The sequence below is a fragment of the Mirounga angustirostris genome, unplaced genomic scaffold (assembly GCF_029215605.1).
Source record: "Mirounga angustirostris isolate CCGP_5_RB_7025 unplaced genomic scaffold, mMirAng1.0.hap1 SCAF_13, whole genome shotgun sequence".
Lineage (NCBI taxonomy): Eukaryota > Metazoa > Chordata > Mammalia > Carnivora > Phocidae > Mirounga > Mirounga angustirostris.
Genome location: NW_026991721.1, coordinates 26,002,763 through 26,026,989, shown reverse-complemented (window position 1 = coordinate 26,026,989; position 24,227 = coordinate 26,002,763). Strand labels below are relative to the sequence as shown.

General features: G+C 36.1%; 2 protein-coding genes across 8 annotated transcripts in view; one reads left to right on the top strand and one right to left on the bottom strand.

Annotated features, from left to right (window-relative positions):
* TCP11L1 (t-complex 11 like 1) overlaps positions 1-17,686 on the top strand; it is a 65,778-nt gene extending 48,092 nt beyond the window's left edge. Inside the window, exon 11 of the mRNA XM_054511998.2 lies at positions 17,601-17,686. Within this exon, the coding sequence (XP_054367973.1) occupies positions 17,601-17,671 (71 nt within the window). The 3' untranslated portion in view covers positions 17,672-17,686. The remainder of the gene's footprint in view (positions 1-17,600) is intronic.
* The window catches only part of CSTF3 (cleavage stimulation factor subunit 3), a 70,251-nt gene that overhangs the window by 7,311 nt on the left and 38,713 nt on the right, over positions 1-24,227 (bottom strand). For 6 of the 7 annotated variants that reach the window (XM_064576695.1, XM_064576696.1, XM_064576692.1 and 3 more), the window contains exons 4-15: positions 12,633-12,665; positions 12,143-12,240; positions 10,782-10,848; positions 10,663-10,697; positions 10,448-10,574; positions 9,009-9,086; positions 8,083-8,245; positions 5,651-5,760; positions 5,169-5,285; positions 4,836-4,910; positions 2,827-2,970; positions 2,373-2,475 (exon numbers count right to left, since the gene is read on the bottom strand). In XM_064576695.1, the coding sequence (XP_064432765.1) occupies positions 2,373-2,475; positions 2,827-2,970; positions 4,836-4,910; positions 5,169-5,285; positions 5,651-5,760; positions 8,083-8,245; positions 9,009-9,086; positions 10,448-10,574; positions 10,663-10,697; positions 10,782-10,848; positions 12,143-12,240; positions 12,633-12,665 (1,150 nt within the window). The remainder of the gene's footprint in view (positions 1-2,372; positions 2,476-2,826; positions 2,971-4,835; positions 4,911-5,168; positions 5,286-5,650; positions 5,761-8,082; positions 8,246-9,008; positions 9,087-10,447; positions 10,575-10,662; positions 10,698-10,781; positions 10,849-12,142; positions 12,241-12,632; positions 12,666-24,227) is intronic. The other variant, XM_045893933.3, reaches the window with a different exon arrangement.

Sequence of the window (24,227 nt, the reverse complement as noted above, 5' to 3'; positions counted from 1 at the left end):
TCGATCCTAGGACCCCGGGATCATGGCCTGAGCCGAAGGCAGTCTCTTAACCGACTGAGCCACCCAGGCGCCCCCCACTGGCCTTTAAAATATAATAAAAATTATATATCTGCTTACATTGTGTCACAATTGATATTTTTTAAATACCTGGAATGTGATGGATGGCAAGCTCAAATATATATATAGGCGATTTTCTTAACCAACTGAGCCACCCAGGCGCCCATATAGGCGATTTTCTTATTTTGCAGCACCAGGACTACTCTCTAACTACTTTAAATTCTTGTATAGGTACAATTAAAATTTAAGTCTTGGGAGTTCCCCTGTAGCTGGAAGTGGGAAAATAACACTTCTTCCTAAGGGATCTATTAAAATTTAAGAATCCTGCAATACATTTACTAACAATCATTGAACTGTATATTTTAAATGGGGGCATTTATGGTATATGAACTATACCTCAATAAAGTTTTTTAAAAATCCAGCAGAGTGTTGGTTTTTATTGCCTCAGGGTAGTTATTCAGTGTTTACTACATGTCCATACACAAAGTAAAACCAAGAGATTAAATGTGTTGAACCTAAGAAGATGGCACCATATTCATGGCTTTCATCTTAAACTTAAGATACTGTACTTCAAAAAATAAGTAAATCTTGTATTTTATTCTTTTTGTTTTAACCCAGGCCTTGCTGCGTACACACTTTCTACCATTCCACATAACTTTCCCACTGCTTTACATGCCATCTTCTCTACCTGGAATAATGCATTTTCCTCTATCTTTTCCTGGCTAACTACCGTTCATCCTTCAAGACCCATCTCATGTTGCCTCTAGAACAGCACTGTCCAACAGACATATAATGCAAGCTACATATATAATTTAAATTTTCCGCTAGCCACATTTAAAAGAGTAAAAACAGGTGAAATTAATTTTAATATATTTTATTTAACTCAAGATATCTAAATTATTTTGGCATGTAATTAATATGAAAAATTAATATGAAAATTAGGGTATTTTACTTTTTTTTTAAATTTTTTTTATTTTTTGTACTGACTCTTTGAAATCTGGTATGTAGTTTACACTTACACCACATCTCATTTTGGCCTAGCCCCATTTCAGAGCCGAAGGCAGCTGCTTAACCAACTGAGCCACCCAGGCGCCCCAAGAATGCTGTATTTTTAAAAAATATCATTCAAATCATTGATATATAGCTGTGATATCTAACTCATTTACATGGCACATAATTGTACATTTCTTTTTTAAAAAATTTTTTTATTGTTATGTTAATCCCCATACATTACATCATTAGTTTTAGATGTAGTGTTCCATGATTCATTGTTTGTGCATAACACCCAGTGCTCCATGCAGAACGTGCCCTCCTCAATACCCACCACCAGGCTAACCCATCCTCCCACCCCCCTCCCCTCTAGAACCCTCAGTTTGTTTTTCAGAGTCTATCGTCTCTCATGGTTCGTCTACCCCTCCGATTTCCCCTGTACATTTCTTTCTTTCTTTTTTTTTTTAAAGATTTTATTTATTTATTTGAGAGACAGAGAGCACGAGAGGGAAGAGGGCAGAGGGAGAAGCAGACCCCCTGCTGAGCAGGGAGCCCGATGTGGGACTCGATCCCGGGACTCCAGGATCATGACCTGAGTTGAAGGCAGTAGCTTAACCAACTGAGCCACCCAGGCGCCCCTGTACATTTCTTTCTTAAACCAACTTTTATACCAGATCATTTCTAGTCAAGAAATTACATGTACTGGACTGTGGGTAACTAGACTAAATGAGACATATATATATATATATATATACATTATATAAATCCCCCAGCTCTGTGCCCAGTGTAAGGTCAGATCTTAGTAAAGGATGGCCATTATTATTACAACAGGATAGAGAAATAAAGATGGTAATAAACAGACCGTTTCTTTTGGAAATCTCTTCCCCAGCAGCCTCCAAGCATTTCACTTTACTACTTGGGCATCTTTGAATTTTGGTGGCTAGATATCTGTTGTCTGTTCCTCCACCCCCCACCCAGGAAACGAGATGATTTGCGCAGAGTCGTCAGAGATGAGCATGAACAACTCTTTTTCCCAAGTCTGAATTTGTGGCTTTATCCTACTTGTGATGGAACTTCACTGATGAGGCATTAAAGACCATCCTGCAGAGTCAAAAGCATCTACTATTACTCAAATACAAATTCATGGTTGTTAGGCCACAAATATTTCTTGAGTGCCTATTAAGTGCCTGGTTCCAGTGTGACAACAGAATTAGAATACATCTGAGAAAGAAAGAAACCCAGCAACATATTTTCAGAGAATGATACTGATGGTTTAGTATTAATTTAGTATTAACATAACCATTATAGATCTATAATTGACTTACCATTGAGGTGAGAAAGATAGTCAATATAGGCCAAGACATATTCTGGAATGTCTCCATATTTCTTTAGACCCAGCTCAAAAATCTTAAAGGCAACAGATTTGTCCTAGAAGTAGAGAGGAATGTACTGATTTCTATGAAATGTCAGACAAGATACTCAAAACAATACTAAAACTATGACACCTAAGCAAGTTACATTAAGTATTAAAATGGAAATTAAAATCATATTAAGTAAAAACTGCTGAGTTAAAGACCAAGGTGTTTAATAAAGCATAAATTAGCAGGCAGTGGGGATTTGGATGATGCGCCATATAATTTTACACAGATACACTTAGACTTCTTTTATGATACAGAGCAATTAAAACTTAAGGACAGAAACTAGGACTACCTTTCTTTTAATTAATGTATCTCAGATGAAAGAAGCTATTTTACCTTTATATTTTATTTCAGCACTTACCTTACTACAGTAATACTCCATGAGTGCTGCAGTAACATAGACATGGTGGCGGGTTCTGGTATCTTCTCTTGCTTTTTTAAATATCATTCTTCCAGATTTGATACCTTCTGCTCTTCTTGCAAATTTCATATATTGGATATATACCTATGCAAAAAAAAAAAAAAAAAGCATTTCTTCTCTACAGATTAGGTAGAATGTGATTCCTGTAGCATCCAAAACAGTCTCACCTTATTCCTACACTAGTATGTTTCCTGTATAAGAAAACAATCTTGAATACCCAAGATACCAGAAAGTAAGCTTATAGATAGTGCTCTATTTGACTCCACAAGCAAATTTTTTTGGTAGTAAAGATGCATGCAAATTAATTTTTTTAATGCAAATAAATTTTTAAAAATTGATACATAATTCACATACCACAAAATTCACCCTTTAAAGTGTACAATTTAATGGTTTTTAGTATATGCATGAGGATGTACAATCATCACTATCTAATTCCAGAATATACAATTAAGTTTTAAGGAGGGAATAAAAGTAAAACTACTAGAAAACATTCCATTAATAAATGCTAACACCTAGAAACTCAAGATTTAATCTAACACAAGCATATTTAATAATATATGTTTAACTTTACATTTTCTTGGTTTATTGCTTTAAAAGCCCACTAACTCTGTTTTTCCAAAGACCATATAATGTATCTTTTACTGATAAACTATTAATGAGCCATTTTATCCTCAGCATCACAGAGTGTGCAATACATGATAAGCATGTAATATTAGTTCAATAGACAAATGTTTCTGGACTAAGTGTAGAGTCCTGATTTGCCCAGTTTTGATGACGTCAAACTGCTACCCAGTTTTGACGGATGGATGAATGGATGAATGAACTGAGTTCCTTGAGGAAAGGGATTTTCTCTAATTTGTCATTATACTTCTGGAATCTAGCATGGTGCACAGAGAAGTTTGCTAAATGAATTTTAAAATGATGAAGAAATGCAAGCAATCAGAACAGTGGAATCCCAACACAAACCAACAAAAAAGCAGTATAGGTTTGACTTGAAGCAGAGGCTCTAGAGCTGCAGACACTCGCCTGTCCCCTTCCCCCCTGGATGAGAGAGCTTCATTGCAATTTAGTAGAGACTAAGGGCTTTGAAAACCACGATTATGGAGCAGAATTCAGGATAAAGCAAGTGCCCATCCAATTCCTTCCCAGAATATTGGCTTCTCTTGTTTCCATTTATTTAAAAAGAAATATTTATGAGGCAACAATTATGTGGCATAAATGGCTTTAATCCATGATCACGAGGAAGATGTTAAAAGAAACCGGGGCGCCTGGGTGGCCTACTTGTGCTATCTGTCAAATAAATAAATAAATAAATACAAATCTTTAAAAAAAAAAAAAAAGCACCACTGCTTCATACTGCTGCATTTATTTATTTGTTTTTATTTTTTTAAGATTTTATTTATTTATTTGACAGAGAGACAGAGAGAGCACAAGTAGGCAGAGTGGCAGGCAGAGGGAGAGGGAGAAGCAGGCTCTCCGCTGAGCACGGAGCCTGACGCGGGGCTCGATCCCAGGACACTGAGATCATGACTTGAGCTGAAGGCAGACGCTTAACCATCTGAGCCACCCCGGTGCCCCCATACTGTTGTATTTAAAAAAAAAAATTGAGGGGGCGCCTGGCTGGCTCAGTTGGTAAAGCATGCAAATCTTGATCTCAGGGTTGTGAGTTCAAGCCTCACACTGGGTGTGCAGTCTACTTAAAATAAATAAAATAGTAAGAAAAGAAACGAGAACAGATCAGTAATTGACTACGAAGGGGTCACATGAGGGAATTTCTGTGAGGTGATTAAAGTGTTTTGTATCTTAATTGTGATGCTGGTCCCATGACTCAATGTTATTGGTCAAGATTCAAACTATACCAAAACAACCAGTGAATTTTAATTTATGTAAATTAAAAATTTTTGTTAAAGCTGACTACAAAGATGGTAAGGAAACGTAATGTTACTCACCAAGGTGGGGTCAATATCCTCAATTGCCAGAAGTCTGTTATATATACTGTGAACTTTCTCATATTTCATGCGACTCTAAGGTGGTAGAGAAGAAGTGGATATAAATATACATTCATAAACAAGCAGGATTTGAGCTCTGAGGCATCCAGAGGCTGCACCCCACAATGGCACCTGCTTTGAGCATAAATATATAATGAGCTGAGGACTAATAACTGTTCATTTTGTATCATCTCTACTAAAAGCAGTATGCCTGGCAAAGAAGCAGCCAGAAAAAAATTTAGTCCTGCAGTAAAAAAATCCAATTATAAGAAAGTTCTAAATATTGTTACTGACCTCTTCATAATCTGCATATGCAAAATAAAGAAGCATATTCTTCTTTAATAAAGTGCTTATGGCTCTTTCATATATATTAGCAGCTTCATCACTAAATAATTTGGCATTATTCATATCCTAGGAGAAAAAAAAAGTTCAGTCTTTAATAATTTTCATACAGCTGAAAGAGAATGAAATAGACATATATACATATGGACACATATGCATTTCTGGATTCTAAAAAAATTCCAAAGACTTAACATACAGAAGAATCATACAAGTATTCTAAATGGTTCATCATTTTAATAGATTAAAAAACAGCCCCTATATTTTAATTCTGACTAAGGTAGCCACATATAACAGTGTCACTAAGCTTTATATTGACATAAAATTAACATTTCAACACCCATACTTCATTACCAAAATTCAGTATTATTATTTTTATCAAATTATTGCTCTATTAAAACCATGAAAAGGCCAAAGGTGGGGAGAGGAATACTTACCCCCTTTTCCGCAAGCAGTTTACTTGACTGTTCAAGATACTGGGCGGCTTCATACCAAATATCAGGGTGATGGCCCAGTACAAGCAGGCACTGTTCATAAGCAAACATAACTAGGGAAGACATTCACAACATTCAAATAAAATAAATATTATTTATGAAACTATCAGTACAAGCATCACAACAAACTTAGTAGGCTAAAACAGGGCCATCAATAATGAATGATAATTAGAAATAAAAGCTGTAGTGATTTCTGGCACCATTATGCACCCAAGCCCCATCCATCCATCCATCCATCATTTATCAAATTAGTATTTATTTAGCACAAACTATATGCTAGGGAATGTGAGAGTTCCTGACTGTATGAGTGACTAAGACTTCCTATACTTAAGGAGTCTGCCCTGTTTTGGGAAGATATTACAAAGGCAATTATAAAAAGTAATAACTATTATGATGAGGAAAGTACGTGTACTCTTGAACTTGCAGCAGCAGAACTTAGCATAGTTTAGGGACTCAAGAAAGGCTTCCCTAAGGAACTAACATCTAAAGCAAAACCTGAAGAAGTAATAGAATCTGGTCAGATGAGAGAGTAAGTGGAGCTCAGGAAGGAAGAGGGAACATGGTGTAGTCAAAGAAAACTATCTGCAAAAGCTTACAGATAAGAGTGACAAGACTGAGGAATTGTTTCAAGTTCCAAATTCTAGTTCTGACAATAGCAGAGTTGTTTCTATAAGACTAACTCTCCTGAAAATAAAAATCATAAACCAAAAAAAACCCAAAAAACAAAAACCTAAAGGCATGGGAGACTGATCAAAAGAAACCAATGGCCAAGACAGAAACCAAAGAACATTGAGACCTTAAAAAATCAGAACCACACAGGGTAAGATCCATATTTAATACGACTTTTCCCCTCAGGGACACATCCCTTTATGTACAGTTCTGGGATAGCTAGATCTCAAGTCAAATACTGAAGTCTTACTGGCTTGAGGAAAGTAACATGGCATTCTGAGCTATGAGAATAGGTAGAAAATTAAGGGGGAAAATCCCCCCCCAAAGAGAGAGCCATAGAGGATGGCGCCTGAATATCTGAGCATAAATGCCCTCAAATCTTTAGCTGGCCTCTAAAATATACTTACACAGGGAAGAATACAAAGAGCTCAAGTGGAAAGCAAAGCTGGAAGGCTGAAAGAGCTGAATAGGTTTCTCAGCAGTTGCCCATTGTAATGGAGACCAAGTTTAGAATTTGAGTCCCATCAAGTTAGAGAGTCTGGGCAAACACCTTGAACTTCCCATTCTGTTTAAGGAATAAAGACTTTGTCCCAGGACAAAGAGATTTACCGTGAAATTAAAGGCAAAACTAAAACAGATCCATCCTAACAAGGTCCAGGTGATCTGTCAGTAATTTAACCCCCGGCTAAAATAAAATTCAACATTTTTCAGAGGAAGATGACAGAACCCAGTCTTTACAATGTAGCATTTGTACATCTGTATAATGTCCAAAAGAAAAATTTTACTATTTTTTTTCTTTTATTTATTTATTTATTTGACAAAGAGAGAGACAGTGAGAGAGGGAACACAAGCAGGGGGAGTGAGAGAGGGAAAGCAGGCTTCCTGCAGAGCAGGGAGCCCGATGCGGGGCTCGATCCCAGGACCCTGGGATCATGACCTGAGCCAAAGGCAGATGCTTAATGACTGAGCCACCCAGGCGCCCCCAAAAGAAAAATTTTAAATGTCTAGACTCTTGACAAAACAGGAAGATGTGACCCACAGTCAAGAGAAAAAGGAACCGATTCCATAATGGCCCACATGTTGGAAATCAGCATACGAGGACTTTGGAACTACTCTTATAAATATGTTCAAGGATATAAAGAAAAAGATGGTAATAAACACAGAATCTCAACAGAGAAATGGAAACTATAAAAAAGAAACTATAAAAAGATACAATATATTTTTTTAAGTAGACTCCATGTTGGGTGTGGAGCCCAACACGGGGCTTGAACTCATGACCCTGAGATCAAGACCTGGACGCTTAACCAACTGAGCCATCCAGGCCCCCCTCCTTTTTTAAAATAGGCACCACGCCCAGTATGGAGCCCAATGCGGGGTTTGAACTCATGACCCTGAGATCAAGACCTGAGCTGAGATCAAGGTGGACACTTAACCTACTGAGCCACCCATGCACTCCCCAAAATTTCCAGAATGGAAATTTATAGAACCAAAAAGTATAATATCTGGAATTCACTGGATGGGTTTAACAGCAGATTGGATATGTTAAACAAAGGTCAGTGAACATGGATGGAGATAGAGCTATAGAACTTACTGAATCTGAAGAACATAAGAGAAAAAAAGACTGGAGGTAAAAAATAGCCTATGGGATAATATCAAGTGACTGAACATATATGTAACTGGAGTTCCAGGAGGGTTAATCTTATTACCTCTTTTTGTGATAAGCGTCTGATCTTCTGTACGAAGAGGGTTGCTCTTTTCCCACTGTATGTATTTCTTCCACATATCCACCTGCTGGGCTTCTTGGGGAGTATTCTGAGGAGGCACTGAGGGAGCATTGCGGTCCAAACCTTTCATTACTGTCTCATATTCCTAGATAACAAGCATTTAGAATTCGTGGTGAGCCTAGAAACAACTCAGATATATGGAACGGAGTTGATCAGTTTGGAATACTTTGTTCAAAATGCCTATTTTCCCCAAATACCACTTTGTTAATATAATCTAAAAACTATTGAAGAGCAGGGAGAAAGATAACAGAGGATGACTTACCCAAAAACAGGTTCCCAGGCCTGAGTGAACAGAACACCCCTGGGCCCTCTCTGTAAGTGATCTAGGAGGTCACTCTCCAGGACAGAGGAGCTGACAGATCAACATGACTGATGATCTGGTGGCATCATTACTGCCATCTTTGGAGAAACTGTCTTTTAAAATTTCAATAGTTTGTATTACTAGGCTATCTTCCCTACTTCTAACAGTGTCAACGAACGGAAAGGTATGCACATAAGACAAAAATCTGGCCCTGAGAGCTATAAGACCACAAAGTAGTACGATATTCAAGCATGTGTGAGCAGATATGAGGAAAGCATAAGAACTAATTCATCAATCGTAGGTAGAAACTTGTCTCCATGTCCTTCTCAAGTATTTCAAAAAATTTCTTCCAAACATGGTTTATTCTATATTTGTCCTTCAACGTGTGTAAAGAGGCATTTCATTTCAAATATATCTGCTCAGACGATGAAAATGTCATTGGTTAAGATTGCCAATAACTGAAAATGTCAAGAGGAACACCCAACAGGGAAAGCTCTTATATAAACAACATACTCATCAAAAGAAGTGACCTGCTGGAATTCCATACCTTTGCTACACGCCTAGCATTCATGTAATCTCGACTCCGATCTTCAATCATTTTTTTAGCTAAATGAATATTGATACCCTAGGAAAAAACAAAGAGAAATGTATATTATTTTAAAATTAAGTATGTTTTAATAGTATGTTTTAATATTAGCATAATACAGTTAATTTGTGCATTTACTAAGTCATTTTCAATTCTATATTTTAAAAGATTTTGTTAATAAAGTTCAATCACATTACATGCTTCAGGGATCAAGGAGGATCTGCTCATATCTGTTAGGAGCTGGTAGTAAGTCTCCATGTCAGGAATTTCTAAAGATAAGGAATGATTTGGAAAGGTTCTATTATTTCATATAAAATTCTATTAATAAAAAAATGCTATACAGATTCATCAGCATGAATAGCCAGCACTTTGCTTTATTTATTTTATTTTTTTAAGATTTTATTTATTTATTTATTTGACAGAGAGAGACAGCGAGAGAGGGAACACAAGCAGGAGGAATGGGAGAGGGAGAAGCAGGCTTCCCGCAGAGCAGGGAGCCTGATGCGGGGCTCAATCCCAGGACCCTGGGATCACGACCTGAGCCAAAGGCAGATGCTTAATGACTGAGCCACCCAGGAGCCCCACCAGCACTTTGCTTTTAAAGCCCTTTTCTAACTAGGTCTCCGTACTTTTTTTTTTTTTTAAGATTTTATTTATTTGAGAGAGAGCATGTGTGAGGGCGAGAAGCAGAGGGAGAGGGAGAAGTAGACTCCCCGCTGAGCAGGGACCCCCCCCCCCAATATGGGGCTCAGTCCCAGGACCCTGCGATCACGACCTAAGCTGAAGGCAGACGCCCAATGGGCTGAGCCACCCAGGGATCCCGAGAGAACAGTTTCAACACCCTACATAGTTCTTCCCCATCACAATGGATATATGAGAAACTTTCTTTTAACGATACAGCTGCTGTGGCTGTATGTTTACATATATGAGCTGATTAGCTCAGCTGGTTAAAAAATATGCCAGTGAGACAAAGATCTTGGACTGCAGCCCCACTGCAAGCCAATAAATCACAGCACCGTAACTACATGAAAGACTTGTAATGCAACTGATCATACTACTGGAAACAATGCTAATTAAGGTCCCATTTCATAAGAGATGAATGACAATGTGTATGTATATGGTTTAGCACTGAATATAAGTGGTTTTGTAAGAATTTTAATTTCTCCCAGGGTATTCTCTAAAAAATAACTCAGTAATATTAGGAGACTCTCAAAACCTTACAAAAACATTAGGAGTAGTTCTCTGATTACAATCAATATAAAAACAGACCTGTGTAGCAGGCTAGAATCTAGCAGCTACTACAGAGGTTAGAATCCATAAGTCCAAGTACATAAAAATTAAAAACAAACAAAATTAAAAATGGCTTAGTTATAATAATGAACTACTCTAGCCTAATTTACCTCTTCATACTTGTTATAGTCTCTCCAGAGTTGTTCAATGTTGATCATTGGATTAACACAACCTCGTTGATAAACTCTTCGGACAGCTGTTATTCTCTGATTTTCTGCGTAAGATCCAACAGCTTCCCTGGCGTTGGATTAAAAAAATGCCATCAATTATATTATAGCTAAAGCAACTGTTCACATGGGAAAAAAAAACTATAAAAGTAACTTACACGCCTTTTAAGAAATTGATGTAATCCACCCAAATCTAAGAAATAAAATAAAATGTCAGTATCTTTTCTTTATATTTTCAAATTTATTAAGTGTATATATGGAAAAAACTTAACTCTACCTGATAAGACATAATTTCCATTCCAATTTTATCTAGTGCAAAGTCATATGCTTGAGCCATTTTTTCTCTGAAATAAATATGAAAGACATGTTTGCTTATTTTTAAGATTTTATTATTTTTTTAAGATTTTATTTTTAAGCAATCTCTACACTCAACGTGGGGCATGAACTCACAACCCCAAGATCAAAAGTCACATGCTCTACCCACTGAGCCAGCCAGCCACCCTCTTAAAGATTTTATTTTAAAGTAATCTCTATATCCATCGCGGATCTCAAACTTATAACCCCAAGATCAAGAGTCATATGCTCTGCTGACTGAACCAGCCAGGCACCCTGAAAGACATGTTTTTTTAAAAACAAGTATTTGTTATTAAAATATATCTACAGCTAAAACATATGGGGTGCCTGGCTGGCTCAGTTGGTGGAGCATGTGACCCTTGATCTTGGGATGGTGAGTTTAAGACCCACGTTGGATGTAGAGAGCACTTAAAAATAAAACCTTTAAAAAAAAACAATTATTAACTTCTCATCATATGATCAAAACAGCATTTGAACCTTTGAATAAGCAAAAATGTGAAGATATCTTTGCAAGTACATAGAGAAAATAGTTCTTTTGTGTTTAGTTTGTCAAGGTCATTAATTTATATACTTTCTTTTACCTACTGTTTGTGTGCTCATCAAAGATAAAGCCCATGTTTCACTTATCCTTATATCCTTTAAATTGCCTAATCTTACATGTAGCAGATTCGAATGTGGAAATATTTGGTTCTCTGATTAAGGAGTTAAGTTATGTCTGAAGATGTATTAGCTCTGAAGTAAAATTTAAGAAGAAAGAACTTCCTCTTCAATATAAGAGGAAGGAAATGAAGAAAAGGAAATACAGAATTCTAGTTATAGAAATAGCTTGTTTGTTATACACAAGAATAGCTATTTGAGAAGATCCATTATTGAGTTTCTGTGAGGATGGAGAGGTGGGTGTAAGCCATAGCGGGGAGTTACACTCCGAGAGAACTGTCAAAGACGCCTTCGAATATGTAGGCAGCACGCTGCACTGTAAGCTGCCAAGAGTAGTGCTAGGACAAGTAATAGATGCTTTTTATGAAGTTTGACAACTAGCCTACCAACAAAGTGATCTGGTGTTGCAAATGTAATGTTTCAACACAGAAGGGCGTGGGTGATTCAATTCTCCAGAATAACTTTCTTTGAAGCCCTTGTTGTGAGTTTTACTGACTTCTCAGGTAACCCTGAATTTCCAAATTCCTAAGTCTCTTCTCCCCAGAGTTAAGAGAAGGTGTGAGTTTATGTGGGATGGACTGTGTGCCTGGAGATGACTTGTATTCTTAAGATCTTGTTTTAACTTACTTGTAACTTGGCAGTTTACCCTTGGTTTCTCGAACATATGAAAGATAACACTTCCATAAATCAATGTGCAAAACCTTCATAAGGCATCTCTGAAATAGCTATAAGTACAAGAAAATATTATCAGAACCCACAGTTAAATAAATTCCACATGTACATGGGCAAAATGAAATATTAAAAAAAACAAAGTCAGCTCTTTTCATGAATTTATCTTCTTACAGATAAATGGCAAATTTAACAAATCCCTCCTATTTTCAGGTTAGATAATCAAAATCATTCTGATGATTTTGGTCAGTGGAGTATAAATACTTTTTCAAAATTTTTATTATGAACATTTTCAAGCATACAAAAAAAAATGAATAAGTACAGGGAACTCCTATATAATCACTACCTAGATTCAACACTTGTTACCATTTTACTATATTTGCCTATGTTTGTTAAGTCCTAAGTTAAACTTCAGCATAAAATTCAAAATATGTTTATGAGGACTCACCTTTTCAACCTTGTCATAATTTTTAGCTTTTATCTGAAGAGAAACAGAGAAAAATACAGAATTAACATTATTGTTTTTAGAGTATTAAAATACCATGCCAGACTTTTTTGACTAACCTTGCAAATTCATCCCTACACTTTCGAACTAATTCTGCTTTACACATAACAGAATTTTGAGCATGACCTAGATAATTATGCATTATAAATGTGCCTTATGTGAACTGATTCTACACATACAGCTTTTCATACATTTATGTTGAAATTTTATAAATTTCAAATTTTGTAAAATTATAGTCACAAGGTAGATACAGAAATATATAGAAGGCATACTTGAATAAAGCTTTATGTATCTACTGAAGACAAACTTCACTTAAAGCTTTGTTTTCCCAGAATAGCTACTACTAGAACAATCTGAGTATGGTAGCAAAAAGATTTGCTAACTTTGACTACAATTACATTTTAGTCACCCAGTCAACCTACTATATTCTAGGCAGCAACTGTGGCTACCACAGCGAACAAAACATGCATGGTGTCTGCCTGTGTCCTCAGAGGACTTGACATTTTATGGGGAAAAGTTGTGCCAAAATGGGGGAAATAGAGGGTGCTATGGGTACACTTAGGGGGAGCATAAAACTCAGACTTGGGGACTTGCAAAAAATTTCCTGGAAAAAGTGAAGATGTTAAGGATGAGGTGTTAGGCTGGTAAAGAAAGGGAGGAGTTATTCCAAGCAGGAGGAATAACATGTGCGAAGACCAAGGTTAAATGTTATTAGATATCCCTTTCTCTGAGTATCTTCATCAGATGGTAGGTGATTAATTTGGCTCAAGAAATCTTGGCTTGTGGTCCTTTTCTCTCAGTTAGTATATATAAATTTTCTATTTTATAGAAATGCAGATGAGCTTAAGGTGATGCAGATGAGAATTTTGAGCACAGACTTTTTTTTCTTTTGCTGATAACTTGCTCTTTCTCTCTGGAACTTGTAAGATTTCCTCTTGATCTTCAGAGTTCATACATTTTAAGAGGCTATATGTAAGTTTTGCAGCAGCTTTGAGGTAGCTCAGTCAGGCTCTGGAGTCAGACCTCTTGGGTTTACATGGACTATCCACTTAACCTCTTTTTTCCTTATCTGAATAATGGGGATGATAGTACCTATTTTCTAAGGCTGTTAATAAGGACTCAGCGAGTTAATGTGAAGCCACTAGAACACTGCCTGGCAAAGTGAAGAGAGTAATTGCCATTTATTATTCCATTAGCACAAATTCAGCATGCCCTTTGAAGTTACAGATACAGGGATCTTTCAGCTCAAGAATTTTTTTAAGAATTACTGCCTCTCTTCCATCTGTTCTTTTTTTCTTTTCTTTTTTTTTTTTTTTTAAAGATTTTATTTATTTATTTGACAGAGAGAGACAGCGAGAGAGGGAACACAAGCAGGGGGAGTGGGAGAGGGAGAAGCAGGCTTCCCGCGGAGCAGGGAGCCCGATGCGGGGCTCGATCCCAGCACCCTAGGATCATGACCTGAGCCGAAGGCAGACGCTTAACCGACTGAGCCACCCAGGCGCCCCTGTTCTTTTTTTCCTTTACAACTCGGATTATGCACATTAAATCTCCTTGCTCTATCTTCAAAATCTATTATTTTTACCCTGTCTTTGAATTTTGGTCCAGGTTTAAAACTATTTCTTCCACTAGATTTTCCAGGCCAAAAATTTAGGTCTCCATGTTACCATTCTCTTTCATTTGACTTACTGCTATAGTTAGTTCAAAAATAATGGGTTTTTGTCTTGTTTTTTTTAAAATACTGTACTTTCGATATTGCTGTGGTTCATATTATTTTGTTAAAGTTATTGTCTCTCTCCTCTATTTTGTTAGGGGCCTGTCCCGATAGTTTTAGTTAGCAGTCCTTTCTTGTTGCTGGATCCTTAGAGATGCAGCTGTTTTTTCTGTCTATTCACTGAAGCTCAGTGTTGGCACACCTAGGTAGTTGACCCTTTCTCTACCATCAAACCTATGTAGCAGGTGTAGACAGCAAATAGGCTGGTCATAGTCCTTGGACATAGAACCAGAAAGAAATCTTTGCTCAAGAGTAGGGAGGATTCAGCCTGCTGGTTCTGATCCTTTTTCGTTTCCTGAAGCCACGCTGATGTCAACATTCCTCTAGGGGTAGAAAGGCAGTTGAGGCGTTCCAAGTATTTTTATGGGTCAGTTTCTTACTTTTTGCCTTAAGTTCTCCACCAGCCCTCTTCTTTGAGGCTGCCATAAAACCTGAGGTTTCCTTGCATTCCCCTGCTTGGTCAGTAGAGGTAAATAGCTTGAGTTGAAAGTGGGAGTGAAGTAAGTTCAAGTCACCAGCTTCCCAAATGCAGAGTACAAATTATATACAGTTTTCACAACTGGCCAGCAAAACCAACACTCATAGAGAAAACTGGCTAAGAATATGAATAGGCAATTCCCAGAAGAGAGAATGCAAACGGTTAAAAATAATGTGGCAATACATACGAACTTCCAAAATGGGAAAAACAAAATAATAGATACCACTTTATACCAGTCAGTATGGTAAAAGCTTAAAAAAGGTATTAACAACTACTGAAGTGGTATGAGGAAAGGGAGTTCATACACTGCTCAAGGAAATATGAATTGTTATGACCTTTATGGAAAGCCATTGGCAAAATCTATTCAAATAAAAAAATATGCCTTTTGACCTAGCAATTCTGCTCTCAGATCTACTCCACAGAAACAAAAGCATCAGGATACAAAGGTGTTGTACAAAGTTATTTACTGCTAACTTTGTAGCAGCAAAAACAGTTAACAAAGTAAATGTCCACCAACAAGGAAATGGTTTAATAAATTATGGTACATCCACATCATGGAATATTATATATCCATATAAAATGAATTAAAGCTATATATAAAGGGTAAGTTGGGAGAGTTTCACATGATTTTATTGAATGAAAAAAAGATTAAAATGTGTATAATTCATTTTTATAAAACAATCAAAAATAAATCTTATTTGTACATATCTATGTTTGTAGATGATTTTATGAGCATGAAGAAAATATGATATACACACAAAGTTGATAATACAGTTATAGCAGGCAGAGTTCTAAGGGTAGAAGAATAGAGACAAGAAAAAAGAGACTGTACATACATGATTTCATTTATGCATTTAAGTTAAAAAAATCTATTTTTGTGTAAGAAATAGAAACCAAAAAATCTGGGTTTTTTCCTACATGAATTGGTCCTCTATCTTGGATTCATTATTTATTGCTTCAATTGGTATTACATTCAATACGTGTATAGAGAAAAACTACAGAATTCTCTGGTCTTGAATACCTGGTCACTGATGGTTATTCATTAATTCAACCAATAAATATTCAACAGCCCCTCTCTAGAGGCTATACTGATAGCATTAACATTGCAGCTATCATCTCATTACTTTTTAAACATTCAAATTTTAAAATGTCAACCTGCTTTGGTAAAGCAGTGTGATAAAAATGAAAAGAATTTGATCACCTTGTATCATATACTGAATTTCTCTCAGCATCAGTGTTCCCACTTATAAAACAGGAATGATAAGAACATTTACTATAACAGTTTCCAAGGACTGAAAAGAAAATAAAGCATTTAGACATTCCGGATGTATAAATCATACCAATTAACAAAATTATGAACTAAAGGAGTATAAACTTTTCATTACATAGTCTCTAAACAGAGCTAAATAACCAAAAAAAGCAATGTTATAATTGGCCCCATTTGGGAGAAAAGCAAAAGTTATGCTGCAGATCATATTCAAATTCCATTTTGGTGAAAAATTCCACATTGGTGAATAACCAGCACAAGAACATGTGAACATCCGGCTTTTGGTCACCCTACTGGTCCATTTTTCTTCTTTAAAACGTTATTATCCTAGGTGTTATTGACTAGTACTTATATGAAAACATCTTACTAGAAGTTAAATATTCTTAATATTTAGCAGTTATATAGGCTTGTACAGGAATCTACCTGATAACAAAAACTTGGTTTAAATTTTTTAAATAATGAAAAAAAAAGAAAAAATAAAAAAATAAATTAAAATAATTTAACTTGAACTTAGACATCAGAGATTCCTGGATCTGTCATTAACCAATGGAAAATGCCTCCATTTAATAAGCCCATTATATACATACACATAAATTTTACAAAGCTTATTAGAACTTGCTCATAACTTAATCTATTAAAAGTAATGTTATGGGGGCACCTGGCTGGCTCAGTTGGTAGAGCATGCAACTCTTGATCTTGGGGTCATGAGTTTCAGCCCCACATTGGGGGTGTAGAGTTTACTTAAAAATAAATAATAAAAGTATGTTATGTAATTTTGAAATGAAAATAACAGGGGCTCTTTAAAAAAATTATCTTTCGTCTCCAGCTCTCAAACTTTAATGTGCAATCACCTGAGTAGTGTGAACTTCTGCGGGCGCCTGGGTGGCTCAGTCGGTTAAGTGTCTGCCTTCTACTCAGATCATGATCCTGGGGTCCTGGGATACAGCCCCTCCCTGGGCTCCCTGCCCAGTGGGGAATCTGCTTCTCCCTCTCCCTCTAACCCTCCCCCTGCATGTGCTCTTGATCTCTCAAATGAAAAAAAAAAAAAAAAAAAAAGGAAGTGTGGACTTATACGTTTTTTTAACAGGAATCCCAACTTATCCTAATGCAGATTTTTTTAAAGCAGATGGATTTATACCAAAATATGAATAACTTGTGTTAGTGCGATGGAATGACTGTTTTTTCAAAATTTCTAATGTGGTTATATTATAATTTAAAACATCATTATAAGAAAAAATTAAGGATAATTTTTAATACTGATTCTTCTGTTTTTCATAAGAATTTGTCATACAATTACAATATTACTTTTTTGATAAATCATTTGAAGTTTATCAAGACATGAAAAGTTGCTGTGGAGGGAAAGGAATAAAAATTTTCTTTCTTTTTTTTTTTAAGATTTTGACAGAGAGAGAGAAAGCACAAGCAGGGGAAGTGGCAGGCAGAAGGTGAAGCAGGCTCCCTGCTGAGCAAGGAGCCCGATGTGAGACTCAATCCCAGGACTCTGGGATCATGACCCAAGCCGAAGGCAGAAGCTTAACCAACTGAGCCACCCAGGTGTCCCAGGAATAAAAATTTTCTAAGTATCAACTTCCTAGGAATTATTTTTATTTTATAAAGGGGGGAGATACGTGGAATACTATCAAGATTCATTAAACTTTAAATTTAATTGAAGTTGGGGTTATTTGGGTTACTGGTTATTTGGGGCAGGGTAAAACAAGTATAACACTGAATAAACATAGATCTATCCCTAACACTTTTTTTTTTTAAAGATTTTATTTATTTGAGAGAGAGAACATGAGAGAGAGAGAGAGAAAGAGCACACGAGACGGGGGAGGGTCAGAGGGAGAAGCAGACTCCCTGCTGACCAGGGAGCCTGATGCGGGACTTGATCCTGGGACTCCAGGATCATGACCTGAGCCAAAGGCAGTTGCCCAACCAACTATGCCACTCAGGCGCCCCCATCCCTAACACTTTTGAACATTTCCTATTTCCAGTCATTTCTTAATTTCCACAGTTATTTCCCAAGCACTCATTGAACGTTGGAACATTCAACTTCTGGAACTAAAATTATCCTCTGGGTAATTATTGGAAGTTATGATGACTTACAGCAGATTATTTAATTTTGTAAAATATAAACTGGGTCAGAAGAGAAAAAAAGTTTTAATAAACCTTTGACTAATGGTGGTAACATCCATTTTTAACAGTTTAGATTAACTATGCCCTTACCTGGAACATTTTTATATGGAAATCTAAAGGAGCCCCAATATTTAGCTGTTCAAAATTAAATTAGTTCTGATGTTGGAACATTTTTCATATTTCACTGAACTAACATTTTTCCTATCAAATAAACCTGTATGTGTCAACAGCATTTTGGCCTATTTCTTCAAATTCAATTATTTTTCTTAAACCTTGGGAAAAGAAAACAGATCCCATAACATCAGAATTCTAACAAAAACACTATTTGCAAAATTGTCAATTAAAATAATCATTAATAATTGTATTTTAAATAGTTCAAAAACATACTTGACAAATAAACCCAAATGACAGGGTAACTATGAACAAGCAAAACAATCTAAAAGAAAAAGTGCATCTCTATATACTTTGTTTAGGTTTTTATATAGTAAGCAATTAAGAAGTCAGTGCTTATGGTTTTGTTTTTTAAGATTTAACTTTTTTAAGTAATCTCCACACCCAACGTGGGGCTCAAACTTACAACCCTCAGATCAAGAGTCGCACGCTCCAGCGCCTAAGCCAGCCGGGCGCCCCAGTGCTTGTGTGTGAAGATACTACGCAGCTACCCAGCAGGGGCATCTCAAGTGAATTGACACAGCGGTTGCTTATAGTAAATGTGATGAATAAACGAATTAGTTGTAAACCTGCATTCCTAATTTGTTCCCTACATCTTTTCCAAAGTTAAAGCACATGCACTTTTGTGGAACTTAAGACAATTTAAATTGAGTTTGAGCTACAGAAGTTGCCTCATCCTGCTTGTCTTAATTATCCAAAAAGTTTCGCCCCAAACTTGAAAGCTGAAAGGAAATGTTATCCTAATTATAAACCCTATCTTCCATTCCTTTATTCTTTCCCAATGCTGTCCAATCTTCTATCTTGAGAAAAAGTCTTGGAAGATTACAGAATGTAAGTAGTTTTTAAGGAATTTGGGAGATACTGAAGAATGACACTTTAAGACAGACCAACAGTTTTCAAGTTGCTGGAGTAGCTCCAGAACATTCTCCTTTCCACCACCCAGTCCCAATATCAGCGAAGGACTGTCTGCAAACAAATTCATTTTTATTTAACAAATAATTGCGTGCCTATGTGGTAGGCTCTTTTCTAGCACTGGAGATAGTGGTGGGTTAAACTAAGTTTTATAACTCATGGAGTTCTATTTTAGTGAGGGAGTCAGGTAAATAAAGAAACTAGGCAGTTTTAAAATTTTTGTTCATCTGTACTTCCTATTTTTTCCTACATTATATGGTATTATTTCTATAACATAACTTTTCTATGTAAATAAACCTTTCTTGTAAATGTAGTTACAAATGTATGCCTACATATACACATACAGATTTAGATAAACGTGTTTATGTCCCATAAATTTCAGTTCTCCAAGCACTTAAAATGTGTCACAGAAATAATATATTGTTAAATATGAGTGGAACGTATAGACCACTGTTACAGTCTCATTAGGACTGAAATTAAAATGTGCTAAGCAGGGGCAGCCGGGTGGCTCAGTCGGTTAAGCGTCTGTCTTCGGCTCAGGTCATGATCCCAGAGTCCTGGGATCGAGCCCCGCATTGGGCTCTCTGCTCAGAGGGGAGCCTGCTTCTCCCTCTCCTTCTGACTGCAGCTCTGCTGCTTGTGCTCTGTCAAATAAATGAATAAAATCTTAAAAATATATATATGCTAAGCAAAAATATGATTATCTTCAGTTCTAGATTAAGTTTACATTCATTTCAATACTTCATACTAACCAAATTAGTATTAATTGACCTTCCACTTTTCTGAACAGTATCCTTGGGACACCTGGGTAGCTCAGTCGGTTAAGCATCTGCCTTCAGCTCAGGTCATGATCCCAGAATCCTGGGATCTGCTCAGCAGGGAGCCTGCTTCTTCCTCTCCCTCTCCCCCTCACCTGCTCATGCGCTCTCTCACTTTCTCTCTCAAGTAAATAAATAAAACCTTAAAAAAAAAAAAAAAGTACCCAGTGTGTGCATAGGATTTACCAAGTGGATATAAGAATATGAAACTGAACTCTGTTAAGGAACTTGTAATCTACTTGGACGCATAAAGTAATTATTGGAAAGAACACAGGACTAACTTTATTTTGTATATGTTCCATGTCCTATAAAATCTGGAGGAAAATGAATTCTATGCAAATTGTAGTTACCAAGGGAAGTTTCACTGAGCAGGTGGAATCCAGGCCATTAATGAGAAAAAAAGGTTTGTGTAATAAATCAATGACATGAGTTTCTGGAATTTTCTGTGGAACAGTGAAAACATCCACATGAGAACATGTATTAGGAAAGCAGGTTGGCTAATTGTGGTAGAGGTCCACTACAAAGGGCCTAAAAAGCTAAGCAGAGTTTAAATCTGATGCACAAAAAATTGGATGTCACCAATAACGAATGTACAGAAACTATGGCTCATCAGTAGTAGGGTGGGAGGTGCAGATGAGGAAGACTGAGGTGGCCTTGGTACCATGGGATGAAGCAAGTAGGCACTAGCTGACAGAATAATAGCTAAGAGGCTGCTGCTGTCATCCTTAAGTGGGATAACAGTACCCTGAACTTGGGGGAGGGGAAACAGGAAGAGAAAACCAGTAATATAGAGGGAAGAGCAACAGACATATTTTTTCATGAGAACAAAAATTAGAAATGTTATGGTAGTTGTTGTAAAGTTTACTTTTTATTAGATTTATATGAGATGGCCATACAATGGTACGTAACTAGAAACAGTTTAAAGTTAGGAGATAAGGTATTTGTTTTCAGATTAGACTGGGGATAAGGAATCTGTATTCTAGTCATTTGTTTTAAAAGAATTTATATATATACCAGAGTATATAATGCCTAAGACATTAGGTATATTCCCTAAAGCAGAGAATATACACAAAGACTAATTTCAAGAAAACATGCATTACCAGGCAGAGAAAAAGAACAGAACCCTAATGAGTACATAAGATGAGAGAAAAAGGACAAAATCACATCTAAGTAGTTAAAGAACACTGTAAGAAAGAGAACTGGTGAACGGTAGGATATGCCACAGGTCAAAAGGAATGTGGGAGTAAAAAAGATCAGTGGGTCTGGTAATAAAAGTTACAGCTTATCTACTACAAATTTAAATTTAAAAGTTGGAAACAATTCAACTTCCTAGAAGTTGAAATCAATACAAAATACTGTTAATACTAGCAGCATTTATTAAATACTTAATGTTAAGCACTACTCTAATAAGAGTATATATATGTATTAACTCATTTAATCCTAGAACACCACTCAAGTAAATAAAGTACTATTTTTATTACTTAAAGATGAGAAAACTGAGGCATAGGAAGTTTAGAAACTTGCCCATGATTGCACAACTGAGTTCTTAACGACTGCACTCTATACTGCTCTTTGGCAAGGTATATGTATGAGAATGTTCACTGAAAGATTGCTTCTAATACAGAAATTTGGAAACTTAAACGACCAAAGGCAGAATGACTAAGTAAATTATGCTTTGTCTAAACAATGGAACAGGGTATACATATATACATAAAACTTCAAACGCAATGATGTAGATTTATATACTAAATAAAAATATCTACACATTTGGTATGTTTACCCATCTACTTATCCCCCTCACCCTCCCCAGTCTAGAGTGCAAGAGACATAAACTAAGGAGAAATGCACATAAAACTGCTACCAAAACTATTATCACCGGGAGAATTGAGATTTGTCTCAGTTACGTATTTCCATAACACATTTCCTATAACAAATTTTATTGCAGTAAAGAGAGATGGGTTTTTTAAAAGAGAAAATCATAGTTGATTTGGGGCAGTAAATTCTTCTGAGTAATTCACTGGTATTTTTCTCTGGTTATAAACATCTCCATTTTAGATTCATTTTTAAATGCTCTGAAATTCTCAGCCAGGCCTACAAAGCTAAATAAAAAAGTTAAATAATTGATAGGTAAATCAGGCAAAATTGATTTCAACCAAAACCATTAAGGTAAACTTTCATCTAAATTTGATTCTGCCCCAATTTACAGGACATCTGTCAACAACCACCACTTGACATCTATAGACACAGCCTGTTTTACTTAATGTCTAAATTCTTTGCTCCCAGTAAAAACATTTTGTCAACACTATGCCAAACGTTATTTTTCTAGGATATCCTTCAAATTTTGATAAGGAAAATAGAGAATATCTTCCTTTTTGAGAAAAGTAATTTGGTCTTAAGTATCAAAAGTCACCAATCATCAATGGGCTCAACTGGTTTTGCCACTCTAGCACTATTATGCCACCTCCCCATCATTTCCTCAAAATTGCCCTGTGGCAGCACTGAAATTCTTACATTAGGGGCACCTGGGTGGCTCAGTCGATTAAGCATTGACTCTTGATTTCTGCTCAGGTCATGATTTCAGGGTTGTGAGATTAAGCCCTGTGTTGGACTCCATGCTGGGTGTGGAACCTGCTTAAGATTCTCTCTCTCCCCTTCCCTCGGGCCCTCCCCTGCTCACTCTTGCTTCCCACCCCCCCAAAATCCCTGTACATTAAAATTGAGAATGAGAAATGAGAAATATGTACAATCATTTGAGATCTTTGAGCTAGTAGGAATGTCAAAAAAACAGCTTTATAAGCTACTGATCTCAAAACAGTACCAATGTGCACCTTGAGTAATGCTTAAGCAGATGTATTGATTCACTTCCCTCAAAGGTCTAACAGTTTCTTTCCAATCCATTGATACCGTTTTCTATGCTACCTTAATTTTCAGCTTTTATGAGTTGTCCTCTTAAAAAAATGAAAACCCTTTCAGGCAAACTTAAAATACTATTCAGTATATAATTTCTCTAAGATTATCACAAAAACTTTATGTATCACCTTAGAAAGTATCTCACTCTACTCATTTGCTGAGTTAATCTTCCATGAGTATAGTCCTACTTTTTTTTAAACGTGTGGAGTTTTTTTTTCCCCCAGTAATCTCTACACCCAACATGGGGCTCAAACTCAGAGATCAAAATCACATGCTCTTCCGACCAAGTCAGGTGCCCCTGGAGGGGAAAATTTTTGAAGTGGGAAATCATTTACTTAAAACTCTTTACAATTGTTTCTTCTCTTACTATACTTCTCAGTACATCTGCAATTTCACAAATTGAGAATTGCTATTTTAAAAATTAATAATTATATTGGACAAAAGCCATATTTTAGTCACTCCTCTACTGTGAATCATTCTAGTTTCACTAATCAATTTCCTTCTCATTTTGATAAACTCGTATCAGAATACCATTTCGCTTGCCAATTTTCAATGGCATCATAATTTTTTCTATTCATTTCCTTGACACTAATTCTATATATACTTTTACATTGCTAAATCAAGTATAACATTGATACTAGATATGTAGTATCATGAGTAACACTTCATCTGGACTTAAAATCACTTCTGGAAAAACAAGATTATGCTTCCATAATGAAGTGGATACAAATTTAGTGGATTACATTTCTCTACTTTTGGAGCAACTTGCCTACTCTTCAATTTCCTTATCAACACAGATTCATGAATGTGGAAAAAAATCCATTTTCTCATTCTACAAAACTTACACTGCATGCCTCAGATTAAAATATTACACTTTAAAAATCAGTGCTTCTATTCAAATACTCTTAATTTTAGATCAGAAATTATAATTCTGCAACTCTGCCCTTCATACCCTTGTCATTTTATCCAAAAAAAGAAAAAAAAAAAAACCAATCCAGAATCATCACTGGTATTATGACTCAATTCTAGCTTTCTCAATCCTACATGCAGTTAATAAAATGACCTAATTCCATGT